The 22,418-nt window shown below is 38.8% G+C and overlaps 1 protein-coding gene, 1 long non-coding RNA gene and 1 pseudogene across 2 annotated transcripts; 2 read left to right on the forward strand and 1 right to left on the reverse strand.

Annotated features, from left to right (window-relative positions):
- The first annotated feature begins 6,537 nt into the window (after positions 1-6,537).
- On the forward strand, positions 6,538-17,727 carry LOC148740580 (uncharacterized). Its single transcript, XM_088749693.1, has 5 exons — positions 6,538-6,578; positions 7,305-7,376; positions 7,664-7,735; positions 16,065-16,136; positions 17,652-17,727. The coding sequence occupies exons 1-5, from the start codon at positions 6,538-6,540 to the stop codon at positions 17,725-17,727; spliced, it is 333 nt and encodes a 110-aa protein (XP_088605819.1).
- Positions 8,417-12,850, reverse strand: LOC148740581 (uncharacterized; annotated as a pseudogene).
- Positions 17,728-19,917: 2,190 nt separating the features above from the next.
- On the forward strand, positions 19,918-21,674 carry LOC148740582 (uncharacterized). Its single transcript, XR_015996463.1, has 3 exons — positions 19,918-19,988; positions 21,043-21,114; positions 21,571-21,674. It is a non-coding gene; the product is annotated as an uncharacterized LOC148740582 (long non-coding RNA).
- The last annotated feature ends 744 nt before the right edge of the window (positions 21,675-22,418 follow it).

The following is a 22,418-nucleotide window of genomic DNA, read 5'->3' on the forward strand; positions in this document are numbered from 1 at the left end:
CAACTCTTCAATATACACACGGTCTTGACAGTACGGACCTCAGTTGACAGTACGGACCTCGCTGCGCTCCGTCCGTACAAAAAAGACCGAGGGCCGATATTCTTCCAGTACGGTCCCGAGCAAGCCTGGTCAATAAGAGATTTATTATACGACTGGAGTTCAAAAGGACACAAGTGCGGTATCATTCGGGACCATTCGGGACCATTCGGGACCATTCGGGACCATTCGGGACAATTCGGGACCATTCGGGACCATTCGGGACAGCGCCCGGTCCAATACTGAGAGAATATTGACTGGAAATATAGCATTTTGATTGGTTGATTTTAGTTATTGGCCCTCTGACTGCCCGAGTCGTGTAATAAATACTGTTACTGATTCCTAATGTTTTACGATTATATTATCTTTAACTACTACTTAACTAATGCCGTAATACTTTTTATCTAAAAACAAATATTTTGTATCTATATTCCTGGTACTCATATTATTGTTTGGGTCACTTACTCGGTTAGTTCCACGAACTATTTAGGTGTCCCAAACTTTGCACAATGTATCTAAAATTGAAAATTTCTTTTCCTTCACAATCTCTTGATTTTTTATATCTAAAACACTTATTTGTATTCATTATTATTCTGTGTGAGTTTAAATAAAAATTGACTTGACTTGTTAAGACTAGGATAAACACATCTGTTGACAAGACTTAGTTTATATCATAAGCAACCTCGAGTGGAAAATAAATATACACTGAAAAATGACTGTTAGCGCGAATCAAACTTGCATAGTGGCAGTAAAGACCTGAAGAGGGTAACTTCCCTTCTTCAAATCGTAGTTCAAGTTATATAGAATGTTGTAAAGGTTACGTTTATGCTGACTCTCCATCGAGATGTGCTCAATGTCTCATTATCTATTGAATATGAGTGAATATGTCTTTGTGTTGAATGGGTATCGTCGACCACAAAGCGATTAACATAGGGTCAGGATCGTTTCTAAATTATTATTGCGGATTGATCAAATGTCTATCATATCAGAATTGTGACAAATGCATTTGTTTGACCTGGACATAACACGAATAAACTGTAAATTGTTCGCTACAGCAAAAATACACAAGAGTTAACATTTTTAACTGACTTTAAGGAAATATCTTCTCGTAGGACTTTGGGTAACAACCAGATAAAGGAGCTACCACCTGGAGTATTCTATAACAACTCCGAGTTGGTCGGACTGTAAGTAATTGATATTGATTTCATTCCTTTGTTGATGGTGCTAAGAGTTTTATCTATTTATTTACTTGATATGATGAAGAAGGTCCTGAAGCTTAGTGGGTGTGGTCAGCCATAAAGAAAGAGAAAGGGGGCGGGTCGAGTCGGGTCGTAGATGGACAGTATTGAAAAAAAGATGATAACAGACCTTAGTTAGCATCCTCTCGATTAAATAAGTAATCATCTTCTTAGATATGTCGGGGTTCTTCCTTTTGTTAACTTCATTCTCTATTGCCTTGAGAAGTTTTCTTTAGTTGTATAAGTGTGGCTGGTCTGAACAGAGAGGTAGAAAGAAGCGAAGACTTACTTTTTACAAGATAGGACGAAATAAGTAGGGTAACTGTATGGGAAAAAATCCAAAGGGAGAGGTGCGAACGGGACACCATGCTAGTCGTCCACCCAGTAGAATTGAGGGTTTAAAATTGACAAATATACCGATATAAAGAAGTATAGAAATAAAAGTAAAGATGGTGACATAGACGATCCCATGAGATAGACCACGAACAAACCAAGTACACAGCAAAAATTGATATTAAAAAGGACATATAATGGATTTATAAAATGATTTAAAGAACCTTCAAGCGTTCCCTCAGCTTAAGACGGCCTTGCACTTCACGTTTCTTTATACGTCAGTATCTCAATCAAACGCGAACACGATTTATAAATTTCCACGTATTAGTAATACTTTGTTTTAAAACTTATAGGTCTTTATACGGCAACAAGATTAAGGAATTAGGAGGCGATGTATTTTCCCAATTAGTCAAGCTGCAGTGGCTGTAAGTGAAAAGTGGTCTGTAGAAATGATTTAAACAAACTTTTGCAACACCTATACCCAGCACTTCCCACCCGCTATCCCTCTCACCTCCCTCTTTTCCTTACCCAAGTGATATTTCCCAATTTTCGAGCCTCACATCCACTAAGACTAGTCTTCGTTTGAATTTCATTCACGAAAAGAGAGAGTTTTATGGATGGTACAGAAGGCAAATATAATTTGTTTGTTTATAAAGTCGTACCAGAGAACACTCAACAGAAAACATTCCAAGTAGGAACTGATTGACACTAGAAAACTTGTTTACTTACTTAGAACAACTCTTGAATCCAGCGTAAAATCCTTTTCTGCTTAGTTTCTTAGTTTCTGTAAGTAATTATAGTTTAAGATTAAGACCATAAGTACCGCTCCGGTCCCGGCCAGACCGATACTCATGGTCTTAAAATAAGCGAGGAGAATTTCTTTAATCAAGAAATTGATAGATATTCTAGTCTTCTCGGATAACGACGAATAAACCGTAGGCCCCGTCTCCTGCAAAGCTAGGGTAGGAGACGTTAATTTCCCATGCAAGAGATTACTGTGTTGTGGATGTCCTCCCCTTGTGTAGGATGGGTGGGAATTGGCCCTGAAAAGCCCTCATGGGAGTTGTCAACTAACGTATGCATGTATGTATGTATGTATCATGTTTCCATTCTTTTCATTTACTTAATCTCAGCCAAATTTTCTTCAACCTTTATTCATGGCGAGGAAAACAGGGTCGGGGTTGGTTTTTAAGCTGTGGTATTTGATTTATTGGTCAAGCTACAGCCGCTCTGAGTGCAAAACTTCACTTTCGTGACAGCATTTTACATCTCTTCAATATACACACGGTGCACTGACAGTGGCGTGGTTTGTTATAATACAGGCCAGACAAAGATAAGCATAGCTATTGACCAGAGTTAGTTTATATCATCACGTGACCTGAGGAGACTCGCAGCAACCTCAAGTCGAAAATGAAGTTTATGCTGAAAACAGACTGTTGGCGTAAATCAAACTTGCATTAGTAGCATTAAAGGACTGAAGAGGGTAACCTCCCCTCTTTATATATTAGTTTAAGTTATAGAGAATATTGTGAAGGTTGCCTCTATCCTGACCCACGATCGAGATGTGCTCAAAGTTTCGTTGTTTCCCGATTTTGAACGGATATGTTGTCATGTTTAATGAGTGTCATCATCCACAGAGCGAGTATCATAGAGTTAGGTTTACTTGTAAATTAGCATTGTGGAAGGACACTTGAATATAAAAACGAAAGCGTTTGTTTGACCTAGACGTGATACGAATAAAATGTAAATCCGATAGAAAAAAGATTCGCTACAACAATAATACACAATAGTTAACACTTTAACTGAAATTAAGGAGATATCTTCTTGTAGAGATTTGGAAGACAATCAGATAAAGGTGCTACCACCTGGAGTCTTCAATTACAACTCCGAGTTGGTCGGACTGTAAGTAACTGATATTCATTCCTTTGTTGATATTTCTAGGAGTTTTATCGAATTATTTACTAAATATGATTAAGTAGATCCTTAAGCTTAGGGGGTGTAGTCAGCCAAAAAGAAAGTGAAAGAGGTAGGATGGTTCTAGATGGACAGTATTGAACAGAAGAGAATAACATACCTTAGTTTATTAAAGCATCTTCTCAATTAAATAAATAATCATCTTCTTAGATATGTCGGGGGTCTTCCTTTTGTTAACCCCACTCTCTCTTACCTTGATAACTTTGCTTTGGTTGTATAAACGTGGCTGGTATGAAAGGAGAGGTAGAGAGAAGCTAAGACGTACTATTTACAATATAGGAAGAAATAAGTAGAATAACTGTATGGGAAAAAATACAAAGGGAAGGGCGCGAACGGGACATCATGTGAGGCGCCCACCCAAGGAAATTGAGGTTTTAAAACTTACAAATATACGAATATAAAGAAGCAAAGAAATGAATTCAAGATGGTGACATACACATCCCATGAGATGGACCACGAAGAAACCTAGTCCAAAACAAAAACTGATTTTAAAAAGAACTTAAACTTATCTTATAAAATGATTTTAGGAACCCTCAAGCGTTCCCTCAGCTTAAGATGGGCCTCGCACTTCGCGTTTCTTTTTGTACGCGAGTATCTCAATCAAAGGCGAACAGGATTTATGAATTTCCACGTATTAGTGATATTAAGTTTTAAAACTTACAGGTTTTTATGCGGCAAGAATTTACATGGCGATGTATTTTCCCAATTATTCAAGCTGCTGTGGCTGTAAGTAAAAAGTCGTCTGTACAAATGATTTAAAGAAACTTTTACAACATTCACTCCCAGCGCATCCCCCCTCCCTCGTTCTCTTACCGAAGTGACACTTTGCCATTTCCGAACCTTATATCCACTAAGATTAGTCTTTGTTTGAATTTCATTGAAGAAAACAGAGAGTTTCATGGATGTTACAGAAGGCAAATATGATTCCTCTGTTCATAAAGTCGAACCAGTGAACACTGAAAAGGAAACATCCCACACAGCAACTGATTGACACTTGAAAACTGGTTTACTTACTTAGAACAAACCTTAAATCCAGTGTAAAATAATTTTCCGCTTAGTTCCTTACAGAACAAGCAGACTGAAGAACTACTGTCTGAAGTCTTAAAGAACAACGTAGAGTTGACTCGAATGTAAGTAATCAATTGGAGCCTTTAAGATTACATCGATTTTGTAAACATTCTCGCCATCTATTAAATTTCAAGAAACTTTACTTTAACCTTAGTTTATCGGTAGTAACAGATGGTGGGTGGTTGTTTTAAAGAAAAGTGGTAAAGCTACCGCTGCCGTAAGTGCCGAGAAATTCACTTTCATGACCACATTGTAAAAACAGACGCATAGTGCTCTCACAAAGACATAGTTTAGCAATAAAACTTAAAAGACAACGATGAACATTAACAAGAGCTAGTTTTTGTTTTTTTTTCGTTCTTAGCAGGGGGACTTGTAAGTGGGGGTTGGGCTTTAATTTTGTCGACTTTTAAGGGATAGGGTGAGGTAAAATACCTAGTAGGAGACAACCTTGTCCTATTGTAAATTAACCTGCCTTGGCAAATTGTTGTATAAATAAATAAGTAATAAATAAATAAATAATAAATATATCAACACGTACTTCTGTGAGACTGAAAGAAATATCGAGTCCAGAAGAAACGGATGGTGTGGCTGTGTATGACTTTTGATTGTATCTGTACCACAGTCAAAAGCGAACAGGAGTTAAACATTTACACGCTTTGGTGATACAAAGTTTTCAAAACCTACAGGCAGTTAAACGACAACATGATAAAGATATTTCCAAGCGATGTATTTTCCCCATTAGTAAAGCTGCAGTGGCTGTAAGTGGAAGCTCGTCGATTTATATAAACTATTGCAAGTGTCACAACACTCAGTCCTAGTCCTTCCCCAAGCTTCACCCCTTTATTCACCTTTCAGAACCCTTTGATATCTGCGTGGCACAGAAAGTTATGACCACACTACAAAACTTTATGACGTCAAATAACAAATCTAGATGGAAAGTACAAAAGTAGCAACGGGCAAAACTGGTTTATCACATCACGTGTCTTAAGTCAGGAATACTGATAGCAACTACAACAGACGACTGAATGAACATAAATGAGGGACAAGAAGCAAAACAGTAAAGGTTATAGGAAAAATAACATTGCTAGACGAATTCCCCTTGCAAGGAAGTATTGACTGAGACTCCGTTAGATGTTTAACCTACAGCACATGCTATTTTCAGAACTTACTGACTCTAGACAACTGGTTTAATTACTCAAAACAAACCCTAGATCTAGGGTAAACTACTTTTCACAAGCTCGTATATGACAATCAAATTGAAGAACTAACAGCTGGAGTCTTTAATCACAACATAGATTTCACTCATCTGTTAGAAATAAAAGTTTAAGATTACAAAGATCATGTTTTCATTCCTTTCATTAACTTTATGTCAGCTAAATTTTCTTTAGGCTTAAATCATGGCGAGGAAAACAGGGTTGCGGATGATGTTTAAACTAACTGTCGTATTTGATTTATGAGTGAAGCTACAGCCGCTCTAATTAAAAAACTTCACTTTCGTATCAGACAGCATTAATTGTACAACTCTTAAATATAGGCATGGTGCTCTAATAGTGGCACTGTTTATTGTTAAGACACGGAGAAATATAGCTACTGACAAGAGTTAATTTATACCATCACGTGCACCGAGGAGACTCGTACCAACTTCAAGTGGAAAATAAATGTACGTTGAAAACCGATCGTTGGCGTGAATAGAACTTGCATAAAGGCAGTATTAAAGAACTGAAGAGGCTAACTTTCCCTCTTTAAATCGTACTTCAAGTTACTATATTGTAAAGGTTACATTTATCCTGATTCGCCATCGAGATGTGCTCAAAGTCTCATTACTTGCTGAATACGAGCGAATATGTCTTTATGTTAAATGATTGTCGTCGACCACAAGGCGAGTAACATGGGGTCAAGTTCGTTTGATCACAGGCATCCCAAGCTCAGGTCTCGAGCAAAAAGGAAGGATTATTTCATGAAAGCGTCCCGTGTTGTGTGACGCGGTGTTAAGTTACGCGAGCAACCGTTCAGAATTTAAATACGTCATAAGGAATAGTATGGGGGAAAAAATATGGTTCATTTAAAACACTAAATGTACCGAAATATGAGTATTTTCCAGGTTAGATCAATAAAACTTACTCATTCCTTGTGTTTTCGTCGTGTTTTTTGGCGATTTCTGCTGTTTTGGGTTTGCTTTGCAATGATGGCAAAACAAGCCCAAAACAGCAGAAATCGCCAAAAAATACGACGGAAATACAAGGAATGATTAAGTCTTACTAACCTAAAGTGTAAAATATTCATATTTCGGAGTATTTAGTGTTTAAAATGGACCATATTTTTTGCCCCATACTATTCCTTATAACGCATTCAAATTCTCAACGGTTGCTCGCGTAACTTAACACCGCGTCACACAACGTGGGACGGTTTCACAAAAAAATCCTTCGCTTTTGCTCGAGACGTGAGCTTGGGACGCCTGTGGTGGTATAATTTGTAAAGTAGCATTGTGGAATGATCACATATCGATCATATCAGAATTACAGCAAAAGTGTTTGTTTCTCCCGGACATCAGAAACACGAATAAACTGTAAATTCGACAGAAAAAAAGGTTAGCTACAGCAAAAATACACAAGAGTTAACAGTTTTAACTGAAATCGAGGTAAAATCTTCTCGCAGGGATTTGCGTAACAACCAGATAAAGGAGCTACCACCTGGAGTATTCAATAACAACTCCGAGTTGATAGGACTGTAAGTAACTGATATTCATTCCTTTGTTGATATTGCTAAGAGTTTTATCTTATTATTTACTAAATATGATAAGTAGGTCCTTAAGCTTATTTTGTAAATAATTTGTAAAGTAGCATTGTGGAATGATCATATATCGATCATATCAGAATGACAGCAAAGGCGTTTGTTTCACCCAGACATCAGTAACACTGATAAACTGTTAATTCGACAGAAAAAAAGGTTCGCTACAGCAAAAATACACTAGAGTTAACAGTTTTAACTGAAATCGAGTACATATCTTCTCGCAGGGATTTGGGTAACAACCAGATAAAGGAGCTACCACCTGGAGTATTCAGTAACAACTCCGAGTTGATCGGACTGTAAGTAACTGATATTCATTCCTCTCTTGATGGTGCTAAGAGTTTTATCCTGGTTTTTACTAAATATGATCAAGAAGGTCCTCGAGCTTAGTAGGTGTAGTATAAGCGTAAAGAACTGAAGAGGGTTACCTCCCCTATGTACCCCTATGTACCCCAGTATAGTTGAGCTTTCAAAAATCCTAAAGTCCAAAAGATTTTTCAGAAAAAAATTTTTAAAAGTCATGAGGTTTTTCTCCAACACAGTTGACCCTGTCATTAATGACTGCTCCCTAATTGCTGGTTTTTGATAGGCCTGAGCTAGTAAATTTTAACCTAAGGACCATAAGGAGGTTCTAAATGATAAGAGTCACAAGTTTTGCTTTCTATAACATGAAAATTATATAATACCTTACATTTTTATAATAATAGGAAGATACTGTATATAGATCTTAGAGGCTCATTTATTTCTATAATTTTCTACTTGTGGCTTGAATGTGTAAATTATGATACTATTGCAAAAACACAGGCAAAGTGGGTAGCCTTTTATTGTAAGAAACCATTTAGCACTAACAGTTTTGAGTACCAGTGATATTTGTCAACCATTACATTTAGGATAACAAAAAATGTCATGAAAGCACATTCTCAAAAAATATGTCTGATTTACTGCCATTTTTATTAATTTCAAACTATACCAAAAGGCAGTCATGTGAAATTGTTCCAAGTTAAGGAAACAAACTGATTTTTTTTATTCCTGAGACAAGCTGCCAGGTGAGGTCTCATAAATGGAACATGAAAACTGATATGACTTGGGTCAATTCCAAAGACTAGACAAGCAGCAAAGGCAGTAGCAAAAACAACACAATCACTACCGTTACTTTGCTGCTGAACTGAAGTAGGGACTAGGAACAATTATCTACCTCCCAGTAAATCATTAGTTTGTTGCTCAATTTCCTGACTAATAGCATCACTGTGAAAGCTGTAATAAAGTTTCACATGTCCCGGATGGCACCCGATAGAGCTCACACATACCCAGTGGCTATTACCAGTGTGAAGAATTTGTACAAATTCCCCAGACACAATGTCAAAGTTACGGACAGGTCCAAGAGTTGGTCGCTGGAACCCTTCAATGTTCAGATTTTCATTATGCAACAGAATGTGAGCTTGTTGTATGATGTCACAATCTAGCCATCCATGTAGGTTGCATATCAGATCAAAATGATCTTGTGTTAGAGTTGCAAGAGCTCCTGTCTTGTTTTGATTTCCCTGAACAGTTGTAACAATAGTAACATCATCATCATCAGAAGAAGAAGAACAAGTGGCAGGTGTTGAAGTGGTAGGAGGGGCTATATTGGTCTTTATTGTTGTGCGACATATGTAGCACCTCCAGGTTGTCTTGTGATTGGCTGGCATCCTCTTTAGCCCTAGGCATTGCAAGTGAAAGAACTTGCCATTAGTACAGTTCAAGCCATGACATTCTAGAAGTCTGTCTGCAGTAGTGGCTTTCACTTTGCAGATACAAATAGTATCACACAAAGAAGCTTGAGAAGACACAGCTGAGATGGACACTGAGTTTCGCCTTAAATGCAGTTTGCTTCCTTGAATATCTCTTGAATTGCTGTAATGTTGAGCAGTGAGGACAGTACCACTTTTTAGGGATTGTCACATTGGTAAGAGACAGGCATGATGGGTGAAACTTGCCATATGGGCAATCCTCATTACTGCATGAAATTGTTTCCCCATCAGGCACTGTTCTACAAAAACATATGCTACCATCATCAGGCCCCTTCACTTCAACCATGCACCTTCTTGTGTACCAGCGACCTAAAACTTCAGGAAGTACACAAATTCTCCAGAAGGCGTCGAGTTTTGGAAGTACTCTATCGCAATGCTGGACATCAGGTAAAATTCTTTCCATTACCAAGTGGGCATTGCCCTTGTTGTCTATAGCATAAACAATAAAGTCATTATGGTTCCTTTCTTGCAGAGTGAATAGCTGCTGTTGAACTTGAAAATAATAATTATGTGACCTCTCAAGTTTGAAACCTCCACCATCTGTAGTAACTAGACAGGAGTTCCTTAGAGCAGCATAATCCTCAAAATTAGCATCTTGGATACAGAGAGGGCATTTCACTTCCCCACACCCTAAACCACAGCAATCACAACAAGTGAGGAAATCTGGAGTGGCATGTAGAAATGGGTATTCCTGATTGATAAACAACCCACACTTCTTCACCTGAAAGTTTGTATGACTCTTTTTCATGACTGTTTCATAGGCCTCAATGGCATCATCCTCATGTTTGCAGCCATGTTTGACTGCGGTGGTGTTCAGTTTGTACAGACTGGGATAGCAAATCGTTTTAATAAGGCTCTGCGAAGGAAGTGATAGGTTTGTATGAAAAACAGCACCACTAATGGAAGCGCCAATTCTTCCAGCAAGATGCTTAAAAAAGCCCGTACATTTTGACTGAGACCTGGTGGTTTCCTCGACCAGCTTGATTTGCTCAGCCGAAATTTCTAGCTGTACTTGAATGCATTTCGACAACAGTTCCGAATACCCACGGGTCAAAGCATCCGTATGAAACAGCTCTGAAACTACCGGAACTGAGCGGCTTTGGTCGATAAATTGCTTAGCAAAAGGATCGATTAAACTTAAAGCTACTGCTTTAATTTTGCACTGGTTGAGTTTGGCATAGAGCTGATCCATTTCCTCTTTCGAAGGCGCCGATGCGCGCTGCACGCACAGAGGCGCTTATGCGCCGGCCGATGCAGTCTCAGAACTAGAAGTTGCTGTATGGCTCGAGGCTTGCGGCTGTTGTAGATCCTCGATTTTCTGGTCGAGCTTTTCTTTGAGCTTCTTAGCCGATGAAAAATCGATGTCTTTAGCCCTCGCATACGGCACTTCATTGACATATGTCGGCAAAATCCATGAGCATTTTACCTGAGTGCAAGCGAGCTTGCCATGAATTCGAGTAGTTGCCTCTAAATATAATAAAACACTCACGATATGTGAGCATGACTCAGCGAGTCCAGCTTTGCATCCCAAGCAATGGGCTGACATAATAGTCCCATCGTTTTCGGAAATTACCCAAATGTTCACTAAAGGGTCATTCATACGCTGTGAATGCGGAACTCGTGCTCTCACGACACACTTGCCGGCGATTACTTTGCCTACAACTGAGGTTACAAATCCCGATGCCATTTGATTAAACGCCTCCAGACTCTTGAACGCCTTGAACTGCTTGTTCGTGTAGAAGCTGGTCTCAAGAACGAGGTAACTCAGCAAGTCCGACACTTCCACAGGAGGCAAGCATTCTGGACTGAACTTCTCGGCTGGTATGCTTGCGGGGTCAACCCCGATGACCGAGATCTTTTGCAAATATCTTTCCTTTACCCAACTATCTAAGCTTTCGGCATACTCAGAGAGCACTGGGATACCTTAAGATGAATGCCCGGTACTTTTATCGCTTTTTTCATTCTGAATATTCATGTAGTTGGCGAAATAATACGGCGATAATAGAGAGGGCTTCACTATAGAAATCGACTAATTATTCGTAAATATGACACCCGAGGGACACCAACATGGCGGACACTAACTTCTGCAAAGCTTGTGACGTCACCTGAAACCCAAGGATAGCTTCTTAAAAAGGTTGATATTATTGGCCAGTTTCAAACTTGAAGGTAATCCATTCCACAGCTGTGCACATAAGTGAAACATTTTTTCATAAAATTTCAATTAAATTTAGGCGGGCACAAATTAATGCCGGTTCCTCTTAGATTGTACATAGTTTTCCCAAAACTGAAAAAATCTCTGATATACTTGGGACCGTCGTTATGCAAGCATTTATATAACATAAGGGATTGTTGTTTCCTTCTCTGGTCCGAACGTTTCAATATTCAAGATTCGCAGCAATTCATCATAAAGGGTAGACTTAAAATAACTTAGCAGTGATCTAAGAATATAATAGCTGGCATCTTCTAGCCGATTCGCTTGCACTCTCCCCAATCCAAGAAAGAGGGGGCACCAGTATTCAAAATGAGGGAGAATGAAAGTTTTATAGAGCTTTAACATTACATTGCCCAGGACAAAACGCCTTATTCTCCTGAGTGCGCCACTTTTAACGTATACCTTTTGAAGCTGTTTAGTAATGTGATCCTTGAAGGATAGCATGCTATCAAGTTCAACGCCAAGTATTTTGATAGATGGCAGTGTCTCTATGACAGAGCTATGTATGGCCAGGTCGTAATTGTACTTACAGGGACCAATAGGTACTGCTTGCGTCTTTGTGTTGTTGATCACCAGATGATTCTGTTGAAACCACGATGATAACTGCTCAAGACCATTATTCACTACAAATTCGAGAATCATGGGCAAGACGTCAGAGGCATACATAGTTGTGTCGTCGGCGTATAACCTCAGAGATACATCTGGTAATGGCGTAATTCAAGTCATTTATATAAATATCAATCAGCAGCGGTCCGAGGAAGGACCCTTGAGGGACGCCCACCATTACTTCTAAGTAGCTAGAACAAACACCGGACAACTTAACTCGCTGCCTTTGACCTAACAAATAGGAAGAAGTCAAGTTTAATGCAGACGGAGAGAAGCCATACCCTTTTAATTTAGCCAATAGGAGATTATGGTTAATAGAATCAAATGCTTTGGACAGGTCCACCGCCACGGCTATGACAGCCTCCGTGTTGGCAACGCTTCGCCTCCAGTCTTCAGTCATCTTCAAGAGTGCGGTGTAACAAGAATGTTTCTTCAAGAACCCAGATAGATTCGGAGAAAGACGTTCATGGAAAGCACCGTACAGCTGGTTAAACATAACCTTCTCGTACACTTTGGAAATGGCGGTAAGAATGGAAACAGGACGATAATTTTCTTTGCGTGTATCCTCATCCTTTTTAAATACCGGTGTCAAGCTCCCTCCTACTCTTCCATTCGGTTGGCCATGATTGGTTCATAATCAGATAGTGAATCAGCTGTGTTATCTCCTCTGCTAGGATGGGAGCAGCGAGCCTTAAGAGACGAGGTGAAATTCTATCTACGCCAACAGCCCTCCGGGGATTTAGATTGTCTAAGATTTCACGTACATAGCCGCAACTCACAGGCTGGAAGACAAACAGATCTACCATTTTAGACTTTTTCATCTTAAAACCACAGGCGGCAGTTGTAGCATCGAGGTTGGTTTGGATGCTTTCATTTATTCCATTTCCCGAAACAAAGGACGTGTTTTCATGATTTAGGGCGACATTATCATTTCCGGAACTTGCATTTTGATGGGTGTCAATAGGATGATAATCCCCAGAACTTACACTAGGGCGTCGTCTTCTATTTGAATAATTGGAATTCCATTACTTCCTGGCCCACCATCACCATTATTTTGTGCTTTAGAGGCTGTATATGCATCATAAGTTTTCAATGGGGCCTTTCCTAACTTAAGAAAGAATCCAAATATACCTTTGCGCCCATTTCCCTTGATATAAAGTTTTCTTGACAATCTGCTATCCATCCCTCTCGTACTTCGAACTCGCTGCGGATTAATCGTGAATAGTTTTCGTGTTTAGCCACAAGATTTTCAAAGGCTAACTGTAGTTTACTTGGACCATCTCTTACCTCTTGCTCTGGTCTTTCCGCTTCTGTTGACTTTGCTAAGGACTTTCCACATCGGGTGAGCGTTCCTTTGGCAGTCGTCTGATCAGTTTTCGCAGTTTTCAGGGCTTCCTCGGCACGTGCTCTTGCGCAATTCTTCGTTACAACCCAGAAATCGAATGAAATGTTTCCTTACTCAGAACTGGTCAGCTCAGAAGACCACCACAAACGGTATAATATTATCCAAGCTTCAATAGTTATTCGATCTATAGGAAACACATTTGCAATTCGAAATCAGAAAAACGCAAATAAAGCCTTAATCTCATAAGTAAAATTCAAAAAACGTGATTGGAAACTTACTTCTGTAGCAGGTCGTAAAAAAAGGTTTCTCTCTTCAGGTTAGCAGATTCGGGTAAGCGAACAGATTATAAAACGCGACTTCTCTCTCTTACTGATTCTTCTGAAAACTGGTTTAAAACATGATAAGCGAACACGCTTAAATCACGGTACAGAATGAATTTCAATCACGAGTCTTAGCTTGTGACTAAATTATATCTGTCATCAAAGGCAACGCCTATTTACTAAACGAAACATTCAAGGCACCTGTGAAGTAAAATTCGTCGTCTCTTAGTCTAGGGTTGCATCCCTAAAGCAGCCGACAATTCCACGTCTGGAATTACAAGCAGCCGCTCTCACCTCCCGTCTCGTGAAAACAGGAGTGAAAGAGTGTACGATCCAATTTGGCGATGTCAAATTCTTCAAGTCCTTCCCGCAGTTTCAAGCCATTTGTCTCGGCAAGGGTCAGATAGATCCAGAATATTTCGGACCCAAGTCAATGGAAGCACATTCCTGGTAAAGAAAACGTAGGGGATGATTTGTCGCGAGGATTGCATGTAAAGCAGCTAACGGGGAGATGGATGAACGGCCTAGAATTTCTGAAACTTCCTGAGGAACAATGGCCAGTCCAAACAGCTACACTGCAACGAGAAGGAGATATGCAGCATGGCCACGTCCATGCCGTCAGAGCAGCCTCGCCTGCAGATGTCGGAAATGTAGTAAGACTTTATTTATTGAGGATAGCACGTGATAGTGCACAAACACTAATAAACTTGTGGTCCTCCATGTTATCAATGTGAAGGATTTCTGAAGTCAGCGAATGCTGATACGAGTTACCGCGTGAATAAGACGATTAGCCGAGAAGATACGCCTCAGGAGAAACGCAACCAGTAGACAAGAAGGACCTCTCATACCCGAAAAGTTAAGGAAGGCTGAGATGTCATGGATCAGAAATTCCCAAAAGGATTTGAAGAGTCGAATGACTGGAATGAAGAGTTTAAGACCCTGAGCCCGTTTATTGACGACAAGGGGATTATCAGGGTCAAAGGAAGAATTGACAAAGCCCTCGTGTCATATGAAGAAAAGCACCCAGTGCTGCTTCCCAATAAGCACAAGATATCCCTGCTGATCACACGCCATATGCACAGCCATAGTCATCCCGGAGTAGCAACGACGACTTCGAAAGTCAGACGAAAATACTGGATCCTGAAAGCGAACAAGCGCAGTAAGAGAGTGAAATTTAAATGTGTTACTTGTCGAGAAATGGCACACAAGGCAGAGACGCAGTTAATGGCAGACCTTCCGGCTCTCCGCTTAGCGCCGCAAACGCCGCCCTTCTACTGGAGCTGTCCATCTGCGGGAATTAGGAGTTGACCTCTCGACAATGGAATTTATCCTGGTGCTAAGAAGATTTTTCTCCATCCATGGATACTCGGTAGTGCTGTTGAGCGACAGTGGGTCACAGATGGTTGGCGCAGGGCGGCAACTGCATGAAATGGTCAAAGGTTTGATCCTGAAAAACTCCGTGATTTCTGTGCGAGAAGCATTAACTGGTTGTTCACTGCTCCAGCTGCTCCCCATCAGAACGGATGTGCTGAAGCTCTCGTTGAAAGTTGTAAGCGAGCCTAAAAGAAGGCAACTGGGGAACATATTTTGCTTCCGTTCGAGCTGTACACATGTCTTTTAGAAGTCGGACACCTCATAAATCAACGCCCTATCGGCCGTGTTCCTAACGACCCGGATGATGTAAGAGAGAGAAGTCGCTTTTTATAATCTGTTCGCTTAGCCGAATCTGCTAATCTAAAGAGAGAAACCTGTTTTTACGACATGCCACAGAAATAAGTTTCCAATCACAACTTTTTAATTTTACTTGAGATTAAGACTTTATTTGCGTTTTTCTGATTTCGAATTACGAATGTATTTCCTATAGATCGAATAATTATTAAAGCTTGAAAAACACACCGAATGCAGATATGGCGTCCAATTTGAGTTGCCATTGTTCTGGACTGACTAGCCTCGTCTTCACGCGGAAACACAAAAGGATTATTACATGTGTGAGAGGCTAGTCAGTCCAGAACAATGGCAATTCAAATTGGACGCCATATTTGCATTCGGTGTATATTATACGGTGTGTGGAGATCTTCTGAGCTTACCAGTACCGAGTAAGGAAACATATATCTTTATATTAAATGGGTGTCGTCGACCACAAGGCAAGTAACATAAGGTCAGGTTCGCTTAATTTGTATAGTAGCATTGTGAAATGATCACACATCGATCATATCAGAAATACAGCAAAATTGTTTTTTTCACCTGGACATAACACGAATGCACTTAAAATTCGACGGGAAAAAAGGTTAGCTACAGGAAAGGTACACAAGAGTTAACACTTTTAACTGAAATTAAGGTAATATCTTCCCGTAGGAATTTGGGTAACAACCAGATAAAGGAGCTACCACCTGGAGTATTCTATAACACCTCCAAGTTGGTAGTACTGTAAGTAACTAATATTCATTCCTCTGTTAATAGTGCTAAGAGTTTTGTTTTATTATTTACTAAATATGATTAAGAAGGTCCTCAAGCTTAGTGGGTGTAGTCGGCCATAAAGAAAGTGAAAGAAGTGGGATGGTTCGTAGATGGACAGTATTGGACAGAAGAGTTTAACATACCTTAATTCACTAAAGCATCTTCTCAATCAAATAAATAATCATCTTTTTAAATATGTAGGGGGTCTTCCTTTTGGTAACCCCGCTCTCTATTCTCTTGATAAATTTGCTTTAGTTGTATAAGCGTGGCTGGTATGAAAGGAGAGGTGGAGGGAAGCAAAGACATACCATTTGCAGGATGAGAAGAAATAAGTAGAATAACTGTATGGGAAAAAATCCATAGGGGAAAGGCGCGAACGGGACACCATGTGAGGCGCCCACCCAAGGAAGTTGAGGTTTTAAAAATACGGATAAAAAGAAGCAAGGAAATAAAATTCAAGATGGTGACATACACAATTCCATGAGATGGACCACGAACAAACCAAGTCCACAACGAGAATTGATATTAAAAAGAACTTAAACTTATTTTATAAAATGATTTTAAGAACCCTCAAGCATTCCCTCAGCTTAATGCAGACCTCGCACTTCATGTTTCTTTTTACGTCAGTGGAGACCTTAATATCGAGAGATGGCCATATTAACGCGAACGGCAAACCGCGGTTTGCCATTGGCGATTTCACGTTAGCTGTCTGCCGATATTCGGGATTTAAGATTTGCGGGAGGTAGCACTGATGAATTATGGGAAATTAGTACAAAAACAAGATGGCTGTTGCCCGAAGGTGGGTTGTGGATTAATTTGTTTGTCGGATTTTATTGATTAATTAATGAGAGCAGAACACGTTTATCCTCTTTAAATTAAGCGAGACTACAAAGATCTGCTGGACACAGAGTAGTTCTGAAGGCTCGTCGAGTGATGAAGATCTCGATTTCTTATTTCTTGAAGCAGTTTTGCCTGGCCGTCTGAATGGAGCCAGATAGGAAACAAAATGAACACCCATGCATTCACATATCATCAGAAATTGGCTTTTGTTTAACCTCAAAGTAATCCGACTGACAAAACAGTTTTAATAACAAGTAGCCAGTCGCCATATTTGTTTTTATTCATTCTTTCACTTCTATTTTAGCTGAGAAATCGTCTTCAAAATTACGTTTCTATGAAAAATATGATTCACACGCGAAAGAGTTCTAATAGTAGTGTTTCTCTCAAACATGGGATTGTGATGTTTTAGGGTGCAAAAAAACTTTGCGGCTAATCACTTACCTCTAGAGCGTGGTCTAGCCGTACAAACGTGAACCTGAGACTGCAAACCTGGCGGTAAGGTACTGGTCACGTGACTTCTTGACGCTAGCAGTTCGCAGGAAATACCTAAAAACCTCGATCTTAAGGTCCCTAGTATCTCAATGAAACTCGAACAGGATTTATAAATTTCCACATATTAGTAATACTAAGTTCTTAAACCTACAGGTTTTTATACGGCAACGAGATCAAGAATTTACAAGGCGATGTATTTTCCCAATTAGTCAAGCTGCAGTCGCTGTAAGTGAAAAGTCGTCTATGCAAATGATCTATATAAACTTTTACAACATTTACCTCCAGCACTTCCCAACCCTATCCCTCTCTCCTCCCTCTTTCCCTTACTCACGTGATATTCCCCAATTTTCGAACCTTATATCCCCTAAGATTAGTCATGTCATTCAAGAAAACAGAGGGTTTCGTAAATGTTACAGAAGGTAAATATAATTTGTTTGTTCACAAAGTCGAACCAGAGAACACTCAAAAGAAAATATCCCACGCAGCAACTGATTGACTCTGGAAAACTGCTCTACTTACTTAGAACTAACCTTAAATCCAGTGTAAAATCCTTTTCCTGCTCAGTTTCTTACAGAATAATCAGATTGTTCAATGAAAAAGTAAGCGAACTGGAGTTAAACATTTCCACGTTTTTGTAATACAAAGTTTTCAAAACCTACAGGCGGTTAAACGGCAACATGATTAAGAAATTTCCAAGCGATGTATTTTCCCAATTAGTCAAGCTGAAATGGCTGTAAGTTGAAGCTCGTCGATTTATATAAGCTATTGCAAGGGTCACGATACTAAGTCCCAGTCCTTCCCCTCCCTCACCTCTTTTTCGCCTTTCAGAACCCTTTGATATCTGCGTGGCACAGAAACTTATGACCACGCTACAAACTTAATGACATAAAATAACAAATCTTGAAGGCAAGTACAAAAGTAGCAAAGGGCAAAACTGGTTTAACACATCACATGTCTTAAGTCAGGAATACTGATAGCAACTACAACGGACGACTGAATGAACACAAACAAGTGCAAGAATCAAAACAGTAAGGATGATGAAGTTAAATAACATTGCTAAACAAATTCCCCTTGCAAGGAGGTATTGACTAAGACTCTGCTTGATGTTTAACCTACAGCACATGCTATTTTCAAAACTTACTGACTCTAGAAAACTGGTTTAATCATTCAATTACAATTAATCATCACACATTATTTGGAAGTTAACCCATTGACACCTACGTGTAACATTTTTATATAAAAGGATTTAAAAAAATAACAAATCTTGAAGGCAAGTACAAAAGTAGTAAAGGGCAAATCTGGTTTATCACATCACGTGTCTCAGGTCAGCAATACTGATAGTAACTATAACAGACGACTGAATGAACACAAATGAGTGACAAGAATTAAAACAGTAAAGGTGATGAGAAAAAAAACATTGCGAGGAAAATTCCCCTCAAATAAGCATTGACTGAGACTCCGTTCGATATTTAACCTATAGCACAGGCTATTTTGAAAACTTACCGACTCTAGAAAACTGGTTTAATTATTCAAAAGTGGATCTTAAATCTAGGGTAAAATACTTTTTACAGGCTCATATATGATAATCAGATTGAAGAACTAACACCTGGAGTCTTCAATCACAACGTAGATTTGACTCATCTGTAAGTAATAAAAGTTTGAGAGCACAAAGCTCATGTTTTCATTCTCTTCATTTACTAAAATCTTAGCCAAATTTTCATCAAGCTTAATTCATGGCCAGGAAAACAGGGTCGTGGATGGTGTTTAAATTAATTGTCGTAATTGATTTATTGGTCAAACTAGAGCCTCTTTAAGTGCAAAACTTCACTTTTGTGACAACATTTTGCATCTCTTCAGTATACGCATGGTTCTCTGGCAGTGGCTTAGTTTAATGAGAAAACGTGCAAGACAAGGATAAATATAGATATTAACAAGAGTTTATATCATCACGCGCTCCGAGGAGGCTCGCAGCAACCTCGAGTTGAAAATGAATTTTAAGCTGGGAAAACTGACTGTTGGCGTGAATCAAATTTGCATAGTGGCGGTGAAGAACCGAAGAGGGTACCTTCCCCTCTTTTAATCGTAGTTGTATAGAATATTCTAAAGGCTACTTTTATCCTGGCACGTGTTCGAGGTGTGCTCAAAGTCCCGTTATTCGTTGAATACGAGCGACTATCTCTTTAAGTTTAATAAGAGTCATCGACACTAAGGCGAGTAACAGAGTTAGGTTTGCCTATAAATTAGCACCTTGGAATGATTATATATCAGTCATATCAATATTATTGTAAAAGCGGTTGTTTTTCTTCAACATGATTCAGATACTTGAACTGTAAATCCGACAGAGAAAAAAGGTTTGCACAGCGACAATACATAAGAGTTAAAACTTTCAACTGAAATCAAGAAAATATCTTCTCGTAGAATGTTAGGTAACAACCAAATAAAGGAGCTACAACCTGGAGTCTTTAATAACAACTCCGAGTTGATCGAACTGTAAGTAACTGATACTCATGCCTCTATTAATAGTGCTAAGTGTTTAAACACTTGGATTAACATCTCATTATTTATTAAGATATGATCAAGGAGGTCCTCAAGCTTAATTAGTGGGTGCATTCAGTTGGGACGGTTTGTAGATGGACAGAGTTGAACAGAAGAGAATAACGTATCCTCGTTACAGCATCCTCTCATTCTCATAAATGATCACATTTATATATACGTTGGCGGTCTTCGTTTTGTAGACTCCAATCCCTATTCCCTTGATAACTTTTCATTTGTTTTATTTGTACAAGAGTAGCTGGCATGGAAAGGAAAGATAGAGGGAAACTCAATTGGATTGTCTTTTCCTTCAAATCTTTACCAGGAAATAAATGAAGAAATACTTTATACAGGATAAGACGAAATAAATAGAATAACTTTAAGAAAAAATTCAAAAGGGAAAGGCGCGGACAGGACACCATACGAGGCACCCACCCAAGGGAATTGAGGTTTTAAAAATTTAAAGCTATACAGATATCTAAGGAAGCAAAGAAATAAAATTTACGATGGTGGCATGGACAATTGCCGTGAGATGGATCACGGACAAAACAGGTCCACCTGAAAAACTGATATTAAAGAGGACTTAAACTAACCGGTATTTTATAAAATTATTCAAAAGAACCCTCAAGCTTACCCTTTCAGGAGGGGACTCACAAGTGCCACAAAACACATTTTTATTCAAATAGTGCATACTCCATTTCAGTCCACATAATAGCACATAAACTGATAACAAACGCCCACAATCGATGACCAAGGACACAATGACTTATCTAACAAAAAACAGGAGGTGGTCTAAAAGATTAGGTCCCTTTGAAGCCAAGCCTCGTATGACTGTTTTAAGTTAAAACTTAAACAAGGGTCGTACTAATGCCGAATGAACTTCTTTCGAAATCAATAATTGGTAGTTCATACATTTTTGAGCTTCAGAAAGCCTATCTGTCCAAATGATGTATTTTCCGGGAAATTCAAACTAAGTTATTGTAAAACTCTTTTAACTCTTCTGTTCATACAGACAACTTAACGACAACAACCTGACAGAGATGCAAGAGGGCTTGTTTGATGGTTTAAGAGCATTGAAAAAACTGTGAGTTTTGAAAAGAAACCTTTAAACATATAACATGGGAGAAATCAAAATTATTTATATGAGAAATCGGAACTCTGCAAATTGGCATAAGATAAAACTAATATGTCACTCTGAAAAAAAAAAACTGGAAACATGTATAAATACTGCAGTAAGAGATCATATACCATGTGATGTACTAATTTGATGAATGAGCAAAATAATGCGCATAATGGATGCTCCAGTTCCTAAACAGCAAATTACAGCAGTGTTGCACACTACGATTCAAAATAGGAATACGAGTATTTAAGCGAACAGCCCCAGACGTATCGAAAACTATCAGAAATCAAATTCAACAAAAAGTCAGGATGTTGACCGGTATTGTGTATCTTAAATTAGTTTGAAAGACTCACCTTTGATGGCTAGATAATGTGATGGAAATTTACCCACTATTGTCATTTTATTCTAACTTTTAATCAGATGGCTGCAAGACAACAGAATTGTAAGGCTAGATAATTACGTTTTCGAAGACTTGACTAATTTGGACGAGCTGTGAGTATGATAAAAAATATAATGTGTTTGCAAAAAACGTCTAACTCTTTTTCAAGTTTCCTCTCCTTTAAAAAAAAAACAAGTCCCAGCTATTTTCAGCCATGGCAATCTCTAGACGATTATTCATATTATAATATAACTTGATCGTTATCAATAAAGATTTGGAAATGCAAAGACTGGCAAAAACCAACGATAAAAGCCGACGTTTCGGTGTCATCATGACACCATTGTCAAGGAGAAATAAAAATGACAAAGTTTGTGGCAAGGTGTAACACTAAATTAGCATAAATATGTTAGGAGCTAATTAACCAAATACTTTTGCGCGAATTGAATCGCTTTGCACGATCAGAGTGGGTTTTAGGTCTCTGATGAAAAGCATTTCGTTCACCAAACAATCGAACTTGTTACTACACTTTCTGTTTTGAGTCATTCTGGTATTTTCTTAAATCATGACTTTGATTACTTCTTTTTCAATTCGTTGGAATAATCACAAAGGGAGAGTCCGCGTTTATCATCATTAGACAACAGTGTTAAGTGGCCGAAGAAAATTTAAATAGTCAGCTGCTTCTTACCTTTTGCTATAAATATTGAGTTATATATATAATTAGCGAAAGGAACACAATAATTGTTGAAGATGCTCTGTACTATGCTCCACACTTTGTACGCATATGGCATCACTCAGCCCTTTAAGTATTTTTGATGACCAACATCTGTATTCATTTTAAGTTACTTATAAATTTCAGATCATAGACTTAATGACGATTTAATTTTCCTGT

This window comes from Stylophora pistillata, chromosome 2 (genome assembly GCF_964205215.1).
Source record: "Stylophora pistillata chromosome 2, jaStyPist1.2, whole genome shotgun sequence".
Taxonomy (NCBI): Eukaryota; Metazoa; Cnidaria; class Anthozoa; order Scleractinia; family Pocilloporidae; genus Stylophora; species Stylophora pistillata.

Coding starts and splice junctions, on each gene's coding strand:
- LOC148740580 (XM_088749693.1), top strand. CDS start 6,538: ATGGGGTCAAGTTCGTTTGATCACAGGCATCCCAAGCTCAG. Junction 6,579..7,304: donor CACAGGCATCCCAAGCTCAG/GTCTCGAGCAAA, acceptor ATCTTCTCGCAG/GGATTTGCGTAACAACCAGA. Junction 7,377..7,663: donor AACTCCGAGTTGATAGGACT/GTAAGTAACTGA, acceptor ATCTTCTCGCAG/GGATTTGGGTAACAACCAGA.